We start from the raw sequence: 13,409 nt of genomic DNA, 5'->3' as shown, positions 1-13,409 counted from the left end.
TCTAAGCCACAGGCTCCTGAAGGAAGATGAGGGTCCTCGGGACGGGCAGATGCAGAGTGCCTACAGCCTGGTGACGGCGGGGAAAACACAGCAGCGCTACCAACCCACCCAGGGAAGCTACCAGCTTCAGTTTGCCATCCAGCAGCTACAACAGCAGAAGCTCCAGTCTCGACAGTTCCTGGACCAGAGCCAGTACAGACATCAGGTACATGAGAGGGATTTTAGATAACTGTCAATTATATAATAATATGATAATATGTCTCATTTTAAAGGTCTTGTCAACAAAGCAAATATAACTGGTACGGTTCCACTTTTCCCCTCAGTCCCAGGTTGAAAAATGGTTTCAAGCGTCTCATATTTAGGAATAATTTTGGTTGAGTCACTTTGCTGTGAATTTATTGCTCCTCAATTATTATCTTAGTGTGCCAGCAAACTCAAATTCCTGTACTGAGAACGAGGCTCTTTGACGTCTATGCAAGAAACTTAATAATACAGTGTCATTTCCATTATGCATGGTCTGCTTGGTACAGACAAGCTTAGAAAAAAACCACAGGTGATGCAAAAGAAAGTTGTTCGTTATTTGTAAAATGCATCCTCTCGTAGGAATGAGATAACAATGGTTCATTCTGAGCATATAGCTATAATACCAGGGCCAGTGTATGCTCATGTTTAGTGCTTAGAGTAAATCATGTAGCTAGAGGCTCCTTTTTTTTTACACCACTGGCCTGTTTGCTAATAAAGTTCTCAGATCTTAGGGGAGCTTTTAAAAGCCAGGTCAAGATTTTTTATGGAATAGGGTTATAGATTTGTGATCTAATAAGCATCACATTTTTATTTCAGCTTTCCTTGTTGATGTGGATTTTTTTCCCTCTAGGATTTAATGGTACCTTTTAGGATTTTAATATATATACAATATGGATTTTTTTGTCTGCTAACCCATAAATAAAAATCAATCATCAATCAATCAATCAATCAATTCCCTGCTCACTGGGAGTTAAGAAGCTGTGACAACAACAGTTTACTGCGATTTGTTGTTGACAGTTGAAATTTCTTATAATTTATTCACATTAACAATTCAGACTTATTGTATTAGATTAGGATTAAGTAAAAAGGAAAAATGTGTTAGCTAACCAACCTAGTATCGTCCTGTCTTACCCCAAAAATCAGCTCTGCATTAAACTGAACGACGTTTACAAGAATTTCTGAGTTATAACTCAGGAAGAGCCTCATATTTGTGTCTGTATAAAATATCCCCTTACCTAAGCACAATGCTGTCCAAAGCAGTGCCAGAGACACCCACATGAGAGGGAACGCTTTCATGTTAGCACTTAGAAAACTATTCAGAGAATCTCTCCCCAAACCACGTTACAAAATGGTGTTCGGTGGGAACATCGTTCTCAACAGAAGCTCATTCCTGGAGATCCAAACATGACTCCTCACCCAGAGATTACACTGTTTGGCTGAGTGACTCGGTTAGGATTGTATTGAAAGGAGAGTTATTAAGGAATGCTCTCTATTAGGGCACTAGAGAGACCCAGGAGTCCCCCATGAGTTTGGAGTCTTACCATTACTGTTCATATCAGATTTGAGTTCTATTTGTGTTCCCATTACAATAGAAAAAAAGTTTTCTGGATATGATTTTCTCAGCAGTAGTAATGTAGCGACAAAGAACCTTTTAGTCGTGCCTGAGTGGCCATGACAGATGTGATTTGGCTGTTTTTAGATGGAGATTAGAAAGGTAGAGGGGTCTTGATTTTAATAGCGAGAGAGAAAAAAAAGACAGCCCCTCCGTCTTTCTGTGCAGTTGCTTTGAAAGGGGACCTGAACAGGAAGAGTGTATTTATTCTTTTCCAGAGCATTTTGTGGAGGCAATCTATGGATGGAGAGAAATGGAGACAGGAGAGTGCCATGGGACAGCTCAGGGGCTGGAATGATTGGATGCACCCGTATTTTTCCGATGGCTCCTGAGTAATGCAGTTTCTATAATGTCACTGTTTTTTCACCATCTTGGTCGGCCCTTAATTAATGCAATTAAGGTGATATTTGTCTTGGCTTGGTCCAGTGGCCTTACGCAAGGCACTTTATGAAAGTGATCCCTTGCCTTTCTCCGTTGCATTCGCCTTCTCATTTTTTTGACTCAGGGTTTGAACACATTTGACCAAGTTCCTCTTGTTGCGGATGTTTTCCCATTACCCTCGAGGCACATGAAGGCAAGTATATCTCTGACTGCATGTGTTGAGTACAGTTAAAACTTTGTGAGAGTCGCCTCTCGATATGATTTCCTCAACATCAAAATAGAAAACCCTCTTCCGTAAAATCATCTGTTTGTTCCACCCACATGACATTATGTGCCTACCTAATTTGATTCTCTAAATCTTTGTCCCTGTCACTTGATTTTATTTTGAGGATCACATGAGAGGTGCTTCGGTCTTTTTTATACAAATTCACTTCATATCCCAGAGAAATTACCATGTTGCCTTTTCTATCCTCGTGGGAAAATTTGATTTCTGCTTTTTCATTAGCTAAAGAAACAACTTTACTAGTACTTTTTAGAGTGTGAGTGCACATATATGTCTATATCTGTGCTTCTGTGTGAGAGAAAAGGACAGGGGGCTGTTCTGGAGCTCCGGTCATCGTTCCAGTCAGTTACTGGGTGCAGACTGCACGGCTCCTCCACAGGCTTGGCCCTGGGCCACCTGGCAGTCAAAGAAAGGTGCCCTTCCTGGCCACGCTCAACCTGAATTGCGGCCATAGGGCTCTCAACCTGGAAACTCAGCTTCTCATTTATCAACACAGAAATTACATCAGATATTCCCTGTCACACCGCCGGCCCCTTTGAACGGCTGCACTGTGAGGCTGGAAAACCATTAGCATGTTAGATAGCCGTATAAAGCTGCAGAGAAAATAACATCGACATGAGATGTGGATGGAATGTATGTGAAGCATTCCCCAGCACTACAAGGACAGAGTTGAAATGTGGCTCTAAAATATAATGTCAGACAGAAAACTGAAATTTCCCCCCATTTCCCAAGCCTTTGAAGAGACCTTGTATAAGCAAATAAATAATGTGAAGAATTTGCTTTTCAGAGCAGCCAACGTCAGAAAAATGTTGGGCTTGTTTTGATAGTGGATGGCATTTGAGTAATACCTGCACTAATTCACATCCAGATCTCTGATATTTCACCTTAATGTCAGGGGTAATGTTTTTTTCCCATGACAAATCCAACCTAAATATAACCACACTTCCTTTTTCCGCTTGTGGAGTAAAATATACACAATAATTAAGGATACAGATTATAAAAAGTAGATGATATGAATGAAACCGGTTTAATTGTGAGAGAGATTTATGTATTTCTGAAGTGGTGCTGGACAGAGTTCACGACAACCAAGACAGTTGTACAGACTTAAATAATATTCTGTTGGCATAGTTATACATTTACTACAATTTGAATAATTAATAAACTCTGCTATCAGATCTTTCTTAAGCCATTACAACTGTTTTTTTAAAATCTAATGTTGTGGGTAACTACTTTAAATCCATTTCTCTATCTATACTTGTTATTTCCTGAGGGTCGCAGCCAACCCCAGCTTCCACTGGGAGAGAGGCAGGATACACTGAATCTTTATTCAATTAGAACATCTGGATTCAAAAGAACCTTATCTTTTGTATCTCAATGAACCGTTTCTTACATCTGACCGCTAACCTTTAAGCAAGAATTCGCTATAAGTGTGTTTACTCTTTGAGGCAAAAAAGAAAACAGTAAGTTCAGTCTCACATAATGCCAAAAAGTCCCAAATTAAATTTAGACATTTTTTGACAAAGTTGTTTTTAAAGTATTTATATACCAATACAAAAATATTTACCATCGATCACAGATATCACATTTTTTAATAACCATAAATAGTGGTCCAAGACTCGATCCTTGTGGAACACCACACATGACCTCTCCACCCACAAACTAATATAGTCCCTTTAATAAAAAACATATTAAAAAGAGTTTCCTTTAACAATTGCTAGCAACAAGCGTATTACTTTTATGGACTAAGCTTTAAAGGTGCTTAGTGCCCCTTTGCTGTTGTAGACTTTTTTCTGTAATGAGTGTTCCTTGATTATAACTAATGGTCGACCAGTGTGTAATCATTGTTAGTAGATACTCTAACTGTTCTGACAGCCATGTGGTTGATTCTCCACGAAAGCCCAACTGCACCCAACGTTTTCACTGGAAACCTAAGTTTATAAAATTGGAAAAGTAGTTTCATTGTTTTAATGCAATTGACCGTAAACAGCAGTTGTCTTTTTTTGTCTCTTAGGCTCCATTTCCAGACCAGACGGGCGCTCCACTCACCCAGACTCCCGCAAGTTCATCCAGCTGTCCCCCATCCAGCTTTCACGTTTGGCCCAATCACAGCCATGTCCATGGCCACATCCCGACCGTTCTCGCCCCAAAGCCGCCCAGCAGTGCTCGAGAGGGACAGATCAGGAAAACGGCAACAAAACGCCTCATCAAGTAAGACTGAGCAGCTTAAAGAGAAAAGATTAGCAAAGTCTCCATTAAGTGTTTGCAGTGGGGTGGTGTGGACTGGCCAGTGCTTGTGGAGGGAGACATTGAGTTCAACAGGACATGGCTAATGCTTATGAGAGTTCAAACAGTTGTGCGGTGGAGTGCTCCCACTCTTTTGGCTGCAGGGTGTATCTGCCTGTTCAGTAAACAACCTCATCACCGGACCGGTTTCTGCATGAACCGTAAACAGAGCTCGGTTCAATGGAAGGATCCGGACTGCGAGCCCGGTTTAAGTCCTGTTTGGTTTGGAGATAAGCTGAAGAGCACAGAGGGGGGAAATAAAAGGAAAAGAGTGAAACTGAGCAGAACTGCCAGCTTTTTCCCTCACTTATTTTATGACTTTATTACAGCAACATCTGGCCAAATTACACAACAACAGCAAGCCTTTGTGATCGGGCCTGAATGCTTGTTTAAAGCAGCCTTGCATCAGTGATGAAGTGCTTTTCACACTCACTCTGTGTGTAAGACGAAAGCCCACAACTGGATTAGAACAGAGAGAGAGATATATGGTTTTTGCTTCAGTTTTTACAGTGTAGGTGTTTTCAGTTGAGCCAATAGAGTGAATTCCTTTTCCCGCTGACTGTGTGTGATTTAATTCATTCGTGTCAATGCTCCGTGCTTGCTGGCACTCGGAGCAGTTGAGTTTTAATGTGGTCGAGAGAAGCAGGTTGCACAGCTCACAGAACTCGCTCTGCTGATGTGTTAAATTCACTCGTCTCCCTCGACTGGGCCTTCAAGAGTTAAGATGGCAGCGGTCCAGTGTCGGGGTTGTAGAATAGGTTAGGGCAGCCGGGTAGGTGCCGTGTTTGCTCCGGTGTGTGTGTGCGTCTGCCCGGCAGTTGCTGTGTTTACCCTCCGCATGTGGAATTCCAGAGCCCCCTCACACTCTCCTCTGTCCTGCATTCTTGCGGTCGACCAGTGTGACAGGGGGAGAGTGTGGGAAAAACGGAAGCTTCAGGACCAAAAATGCACCGATGGAAACAATGAAACAAAAGAATAAAGAAAAGGGGAAAGAAAGAATGACAGGGGGGAAAAAGGAGATGATTGTTTGCAGAAAACGGTGGGATAATAAGTTGCTTCCCTTTTATTTCCAGCGCTTATTTCAGGGGCAACTCAATACCTCGGTTATTGAGGCACATCTGAAATGTATCTTCGCGTGTATGCCTCTGCTCCTTCAACTTATAATAGAATCACTGTGCTGGGTGGATTCAAACAGGTCAAGGTTATGCAGCCCTCCACACACCTTCCTCTCGCCAGCTGCTGAACTGCCGTTTGATTCTTATTTAACAGCTCTGATCTTGCCTGTTTCCCACATGAGTAATAAACCACTAGTTGAATCTATTTATCTGGATGACTTTAAATTTCTTTTGTCTTGCTCAGCAAAGGAAATAGATTTTTTGGACGCGGCCAAATCATTTCCCCTGTGAGCCTGCTCGACAAAATCCTCCTCCGGTGCTCTCCAGTCAACCTCTGCCTGAAAGTGCTGACTCGAGCCAGTGATTGGCCTGAGTGACTAGTCCGCATGTTGTTTTATTTTAAGATGACTAGACCTTGGCCCGGCTTCTGAGTGACAGTGCCTTTGGGTTTAAGGCATCAGCTAACACGCGGCACACGTGCTCGCGGGACGAATGTGCTCCTCGCTGGTATCGCGCTGGGCCGGGCAGGGCTCTCTGGTCCATCAACATGCCACAGCTGCCAGCGCGAGGGGCTGCGAGGACTCAAAGTGCCATGACTTCAGTGGAGGCTTTGAAAGGAGCAATTTGTAACACAAATAAATGAGCCTGTTTGGTATTTTGTTTGCGAGGTTTGGCTGGTCACGGCTGTAACTACGGAAACCCGGGGCTGTCGTGTGGCATTACTAATAGGGTGACAATTACGGCAGCGCCATTAATGTCAGCCGCGCTGCTGCTTTCACTCCCTATTAATCAGCCACAACAGTAGTTATTTTCACAGGATACTGTATACACACAGATGCTTCCAAATGTGTGTTTATGGTTAAACTTTATCCCCTTTCTGGTCGCTCTCGGCAACATTAGGACATACCAGCTACCTGAACGCGCAGAAAGTAAAGCTGCACATCAGCTCTGTTGACATAAGAACTTCAGCTCTGTGTGAGCAGTGTGAAGCGCTCGACTTTGGGCTTGAATATCATCTGCACACACTGCGAGTTCTGATTCACCTCCAACATTTCTGTCTCTGGAAGTGACAGAGCGAGAGACTGTTGACAAAGAAAGTGATGTGAAGAACCCAGAGGTCAAGTTTCTCTCTCTGCCTCTCTCTCTCTCTCTCTCTCTCGCTCTCTCTCTCTCTCGCTCTCTCGCTCTCTCTCTCAATATGAAAGGGGTTACTTCCTGTCGAGGTATGCCCTGCTTAAAGTGGGCCACTTCTATTTGTGGTTGTGTAATGGTATGAAAGAACAACTGTGCAGCCCCTTACAAGGAGGCAGTGTGTACCCTCATTACCGTGTTAATGCTCCTTTGGCAAGCTGCTGTTATGGGGCGAGAGGTTAATGCCAGCTAAGCTTTATTTATTGTTCGCCCTAAAAAATGCTTAACTGATTTAATGTATAAGGTTACAGACGAGTCTGCTCCTGCTCCACGCCTCGACGGTCCACATAATGATTTTTTTCTGTGAAAACACTATTTGCTCTGATCACGTCCAAGATGCTGTCTAATCTGTTTTCTATGATCTCAAACCTTCTGTATGGAGCTCTTTGACTTTAATGATATTTAATATACACTACACAACTGTATTCACTATTCACCCCATGAGAGAGAGTGTGTGTTTCTGTGTGTGTGTGTGTTTGTGTCTGTGTGTGTGTGAGTGTGTGTGTGTGTGTGTGTGTGTGTGTGTGTGTGTGTGTGTGTGTGTGTGTGATCGCAGTTCCACATCATCACCACAATAATCCTGCCAATGTGAAAATCACATCACCCGGGACAAGCAGCAAGAATTTGCCTCCTTCTTGTCACAATAGCTCATGGGCGGCGCTCAGTAAACACGTAACCCCCGCCAGTCTCCTCTGACCACACCCCCACACACAGACACAATGACTCATCATGCGCACACATGAGCACAATCACTAGTTGTCAAAAACAATCGTCTTTATGTATTTATTTGGGTATTTAGCTCTCTGCAGAAAAACACATTTGGTTCAAACCAGTGAGATGTACCAGCAGCTCGGTCCAGGCCTGCAGAGATAAGCGTTGCCTTTCAAACATAATTTGTCATCGCACAACCCCTCGTGGAAAACTCGTGTGAATTGAAAACGGTTTTCACTTCACACTCTTCTTGTGTTTGATTTACAGGCAGACGTCCTCGGAGAGTTCAGCCAGCGGAACCGTGACCAGCGGCCAGCACATGGTCTACGAAGCCATCTGCGGTAAAACAGGTGGGTCTGATGCTGCAGTATTGCACGTGCTCAGTGCATTATCGTACTGTAAGTTGGCCCTTTGGTGGTTGCACTGTGCAGGCAGGGGGAATCACGCCCTTTAAATGCCAGTGTCAGGGATAACAGCCAGGCCCAGTGGACCTTCCCCCTGGACGACTGATAAACACCACTGGATTTTTTTGCCCAGCGCCTGCAAGGTCAGTGCAGGAAGTGTAAATATATGTAGTGCACAGTAAAAGATAACTTTATCGTCAAAATAATAATCTATCTACTCATTCCAGAATTCTCTTCCCGCCTTCCTGTGGCTGTCGTATCTCAAAAGCCATTCGTCTTATCGGTTTCGCTCTTGGCATGTGTATTGCAAAGGGCTCAAGGAAGTGCAGTGTCGAGTTTGGTGTTAAGGTCGATATTAATAAACATAAATTAACTGACGACCAGCTGGAGGTCACTTTGACCGTGTCAGAAAGAAAGCTGCAACCAGCATCACCACCACCAAACATTGATTCACAGCTACAAAGACTTGTGTTGTACCCTCTTTAGAGTTAGTAGAGTTGAAGCTGCCAGAACTGAGTGGATATAAACAAACTTTACAGTGCAGCAAATCAATGTTTCTCTCCGAGTCATGTCTCCAAGTCTCAAGGTCAGATTGCTGCTGAGGGATTAAGATCAAGACAGCGATAAACTCTCTCTTTTGTAAAGAGATCCAGGGATGGGAACAGTTCAGGCATCTGTCGGCCATTCCTTTATTACTGACCTTCCGCCAAAACCCTCTGTCCAGTTGTAAGTAGTGATGGGAAGTTCGGATCATTTTACTAACTCGGTTCTTTGAATCTCGTTCAGTAAAATGAACAAATCTTTTTTCGAGTCATTCGTTCATTTCAACAGGGGGGGGTGGCACGTCCCCTTGGAGACAGCCATGACTGACAGCTTTTGTGTGGCAGATTTATTAAATACAGTACAACATGACAGTTTGTATGGTTTTAAATTGTCATTTATTATCACGGCAAACAATTACACTGCACTAAACTGTAGGTGTAAAGTGAAAATAACGAAACCAGTCAGTATGACTTGTGAACGAATATCATTCACGTCTTTCTAAAACAGCGGCCACGCGAAAGGGAATGAGGTGACTGTTTCCTCTACTAAACCAATGCAGGTCACGTGAAAAAGGATCCAAAGGCTCGTACCCGAAAACCCAGTCGGGAAATGAACAAATGATATCTGTTTCCTTGACTGAGCCTATGCAACAGTCCCGATGCGCTGCCACGAGAAAATGAACGAATCTCTCTTTGAGAGGACTCGTTACTACCGAGTCCTTGTAAGGATTCGTTCAAAATGAAGGAATCGTTCACGAACGACACATCACTAGTTGTAAGACCCCAGAAATCACAGCGATGGAATGAAAACGGAGCTCTGCAGCCTCTGTGCTTCCTTGTGGGTTTTTCTCGTGCTCACGTGTGCCCCTGTCACTCTGCCCTGTTTCCACAGCTCTTTCCATCCCGAGCAAAGTGTCGAGCCCGTTGCAGTAACAGTGATATTAAGCAGTTTTGTGCTTACGGACACATCTGTTTGTCTGATCAGGGGGCATTTTCCAGAGGCCTATACTGTACATTAGCATTAGCAAATCGTACCATTCATCACACCAATGCGAGTGTAGCCGTCTCAGAGATCAGCGCGTCGGAAAAATACTGTATTTGTACCCCCACCCCCACCACCCCCAAAAAGTGTGCGCGTGTCTGTGACCAGAACATTTCTTTCTTTCATTTCTCCCTCTTTTCCCCCCGAACTATGAAGGCTGGCTTAAGTTAACAAACATCTTACAAACTCATCAATTACTGTAATAGGATCCGTTGGGAGCAGCTTCTGAATTTCATGAATGCATTTTTTCCGTCGTTCAGGGAGCAAAGGGTGGGGGGAGATGCCTCACTCTTTTGCCTGCAAAAAAAAAAAAAAGAAAGAAGAAAAAAGTCCGATCCGAGCAAAGACTCGCGAGCACCGTAAACCAGTCAGCAAGGCCGGTTTACCCATGCATTGAGAAAGCAACACAGAGACTCTGTGTGGTGCTCTGGGAGGGGGTGGGGGGGTGGGGATGTTATTAGAAGGAGCACAGCCTTTGTGGGGGCTTTAGGAGTGCGTCAGGTCTTTCTGGCTGCCCAGTGTACCTTTGTGGCGAGATGACTGAGCTGCCCTGATTGACTCTGACAGGGAGCATAGAGCGAGTCCAAACGGAGAGCATTCTCTATGATCAGCTGTCAACCGTCATAAATCACACGTCCCCCTTTATCTCTCTCCTGTGCACTCTCTTAACTCAACTCTCCCTTCATCCTCTGCAACCTTTTCCTGCTCGCTCAACCAGTCGCCCCTTTTCTTTGCCTTCTTCCTCTGATGTGTTCATTTTCGGATTTTGACTACGACCTATCAGAGTTTACAAACCCAGATCGTGTTGACCACATGTTCTACGCTGCACGCCTTGAGGTTTAGCTCGATGTCCTCGGTGCTTCACCAGCTGTGGGACTGTGAGGAAATTAATTGATATAGTTTGAGAAGGAAATGAATGCTGCACTTGTGCCATTTGAATGGGAGTCTGATCATGTCAGGGCGGATAGCTTCGGGCTCCATCAAAATAAAACTGGATGAAAGCTTGTCAGGAAGGCAAGGAATGATAACTACAAGCAGTTTTCCCCTTTTCAGTTGTATTGTGGAAGATGTACTTGATTTGAGCTACTTTCACACACTTTTCTTTTTGAATTACCCCCTTTAAATAAAGCATTTATTAGGGTTTGGGATAATTTGCCACTAAATGAACCAGTTTTTGTTCCATATGACATTTGGAGTGAGGTACGATAGAGGCAGCATTGTCCCTTTATCTTTCTTTTGCTGAGTTAGAGGAGGCCGCTTCCAGCAGCCATGTCATCAGATTGGAAGTAGGGGAGATGTTTTCCTTTTCCAGCTCAGTCGGGCTCCGCAGTGTAAAAGAGCACCAAAATAAACAGAGTGTGCAGAGAGGGAATGAAAGGGAATACTGTTTGGGAGCACAAACACGGCAGCTCTGACTGTAGTTGGAATGCCTTTTCTACTGGACGCCTGGACGCGTGCCAGTTCGATAGGATGAGGGGCGAGCAGGCCGAGAGTGAGGGAGTCCGTCGCACAAAAGGTCGAAGCACCGAGCCGGCTGCGCTCAGATCTGCTGGTAACCACCTTGACCGTGAAGAAGTGAAAAATATCAACAGAAGCTTTACCGGGAGGGTTTTAGTTGGCTCATCTGCAGAAAAACTCTTTCAGGTTTGACATAAAACCCCTTGTGTACACACGAGGAAAACGTTCAGCTGCCTTTCTACCTCTGGCACTAAATGTTCCTTCATGTGTTGCTCTCCAGGTCTGTCGGCGTACCGCAAGCTGCTCCAGGGCGAGGAGCCAAGTCACAGATGACACGAAAGCGACCAGGGGCACGTCCTGCCGCTCTGCCGGCCTGACAGGTGCCTCTGCATGTAACTACATCCTCGCCGGAGGTGTATTCTGGGAGAGGACAACAGCAACAGATGAAAGCATGCCAGACATCGAACAGGGTCCTATTAATTTCTGCTGGTGATACAGCCACAGAAATGCGAGCGGACAGTCTGCCAGGCCAGGAATTCCCAGCTTTGACGCAGGTTGGATTTTTATTGCGCAGCATAACATCAGATGGCCTTTTCCACGCCCGCACCCCCCATTGGCTGCACTTATTCGATATCCCAACAGTTGCCCGCCCTCATTCCCTCCATGCTACTGATGCCACAGAAGGATTTCATTGACAGAGAAACGTCAGCAGATGGTTCTTTGAGCCCTTTTGGTATTTTGACAACAGGATTCAGCGTTTCATTTTTTGCTCACTCAGTGCACCACGAGTCATTCAAGAAGACATTTTTCCTCCTAAAATGTAATTCAGACAGCGGAGATGGGGCTTTTGGTTTTAAATGTTTTTTGGGGAAGTAGCATAAGGATCGCTTTGCATCTTGCTGCCATTACTGGTGAGCACACAGAGAAGCTGCTTTCATTTGTGGCTTCTGGTCTTACGCCCTCCAACTGCCCGTCCTTGTTGGAAGAGTTGCCAAATCAGATTCTGTGGCCATTGTCGAAGGGATGTGTCGAAGTCGAGCATCCTTCGCCCGTAGGCTTTAAAGGGAAATTATGATTGTAAGAGCTCAAACACAACTGCTCCCTGCCTTGCTCCGTGTTTACCAGCATGATGTAGGGGTTTATGTTTTTTATCCAGAATACAGTGAGCTTGTGATTGTCCCTGTAAACTGTGGATGATGTAGTTTTCCTTGGATGGACCAAATTTAATATGATTGGATAATATGTAAATTATTGTTATTGCATCAGTTTGTATTTATTGTACGTTGTCTATAAACAGGTCATCTCGGCGATTTCTGTAGCTGAAAGCATAACATGGACAGGAACCGTGGTTATGCACAGCCTTGCTTACGATGAAGGTTAATGCTGCACCAGCAGATATTTTGTGTTTTCTTTGGGAGTTCACTCAGGGCATGTAAACAGAATAATACATCTCTGTTATATATCAATAGATTGATGCTTATGATGACCTCAGAAATACTTGAATTTCATGCATGTATTTGTTATATCAACCGATGAGTATCATCAGAGTGGTTTTGCACAGATTGCAGTTTTCAATGCAGCAGAACTGGTTTTATTAAACTTGATGGTATTGGATTTTTTGTAGTGATTGATGTGAAACTTGATGTTGTGGATTTACTACCAGTGCACGCTGTATTACAAGAATCCAACATTAGAATCCAAAGTGTGTTATCTGTGGTGATACATGATTGTTTTACAGTCTGATATTTTAATCTGTTTTGTTCCTGATTGTTTACAATTCTTTACATGTGCATGGAAATGTGATATTTTTTTTTGTTTAAGCAGTTTGTAGCAAGAGACATAAACTCTGTTTACATGGACACCAATGATCTGTAAAGACTTGAACATAATTTGACTAAGGTCAGAACACTGAGGTCAAGGTAATCAGAAAAATGCTTTTTACTTGACTGGGTCTTAATCAAGTTAATTTTGGAGAATAAGTGTCCACGAAAACATTGTTATTGACATAAAACCAAGAAAACGTTGAAACATTCTGAACATGTCAGTAAATGTGTTTGTCCACGGAATGTTCTGTACACTGGAAGTTGTCAATCACTGGACAGGTTGTGTCTAACTTTACTCTACTACCCTTTAAAATCAAGTTCTCCAAATAAAACAAAAAAACTCAACAATAAACAAAAATAGAACGATTCTATCCAACTGTTCATTTTTAATAAAAAAAAAAGTGTTTCCAAGAGTAATAAGAAAAACATTTACAGTTTGTGATTTAGTTAAGTGTTCACTTAGTGAAGTACATTGTCTCATACAACAGAAAGGCTTCACTTTAAAACAAAACAATCCCTGGAATCTCCATCCTGTTGCAT

At 43.5% G+C, this 13,409-nt stretch overlaps 1 protein-coding gene across 1 annotated transcript in view; it reads left to right on the top strand.

Annotated features, from left to right (window-relative positions):
- ttll5 (tubulin tyrosine ligase-like family, member 5) overlaps positions 1 to 13,295 on the top strand; it is a 51,494-nt gene extending 38,199 nt beyond the window's left edge. Inside the window, exons 27-30 of the mRNA XM_061082654.1 lie at positions 7 to 205; positions 4,312 to 4,508; positions 7,868 to 7,950; positions 11,327 to 13,295. Coding sequence (XP_060938637.1) covers positions 7 to 205; positions 4,312 to 4,508; positions 7,868 to 7,950; positions 11,327 to 11,379 — 532 coding nt within the window. The 3' untranslated portion in view covers positions 11,380 to 13,295. The remainder of the gene's footprint in view (positions 1 to 6; positions 206 to 4,311; positions 4,509 to 7,867; positions 7,951 to 11,326) is intronic.
- The last annotated feature ends 114 nt before the right edge of the window (positions 13,296 to 13,409 follow it).

The sequence above is a fragment of the Limanda limanda genome, chromosome 12 (genome assembly GCF_963576545.1).
Source record: "Limanda limanda chromosome 12, fLimLim1.1, whole genome shotgun sequence".
Taxonomy (NCBI): Eukaryota; Metazoa; Chordata; class Actinopteri; order Pleuronectiformes; family Pleuronectidae; genus Limanda; species Limanda limanda.
This window is presented reverse-complemented; position numbering and strand designations above follow the sequence as displayed.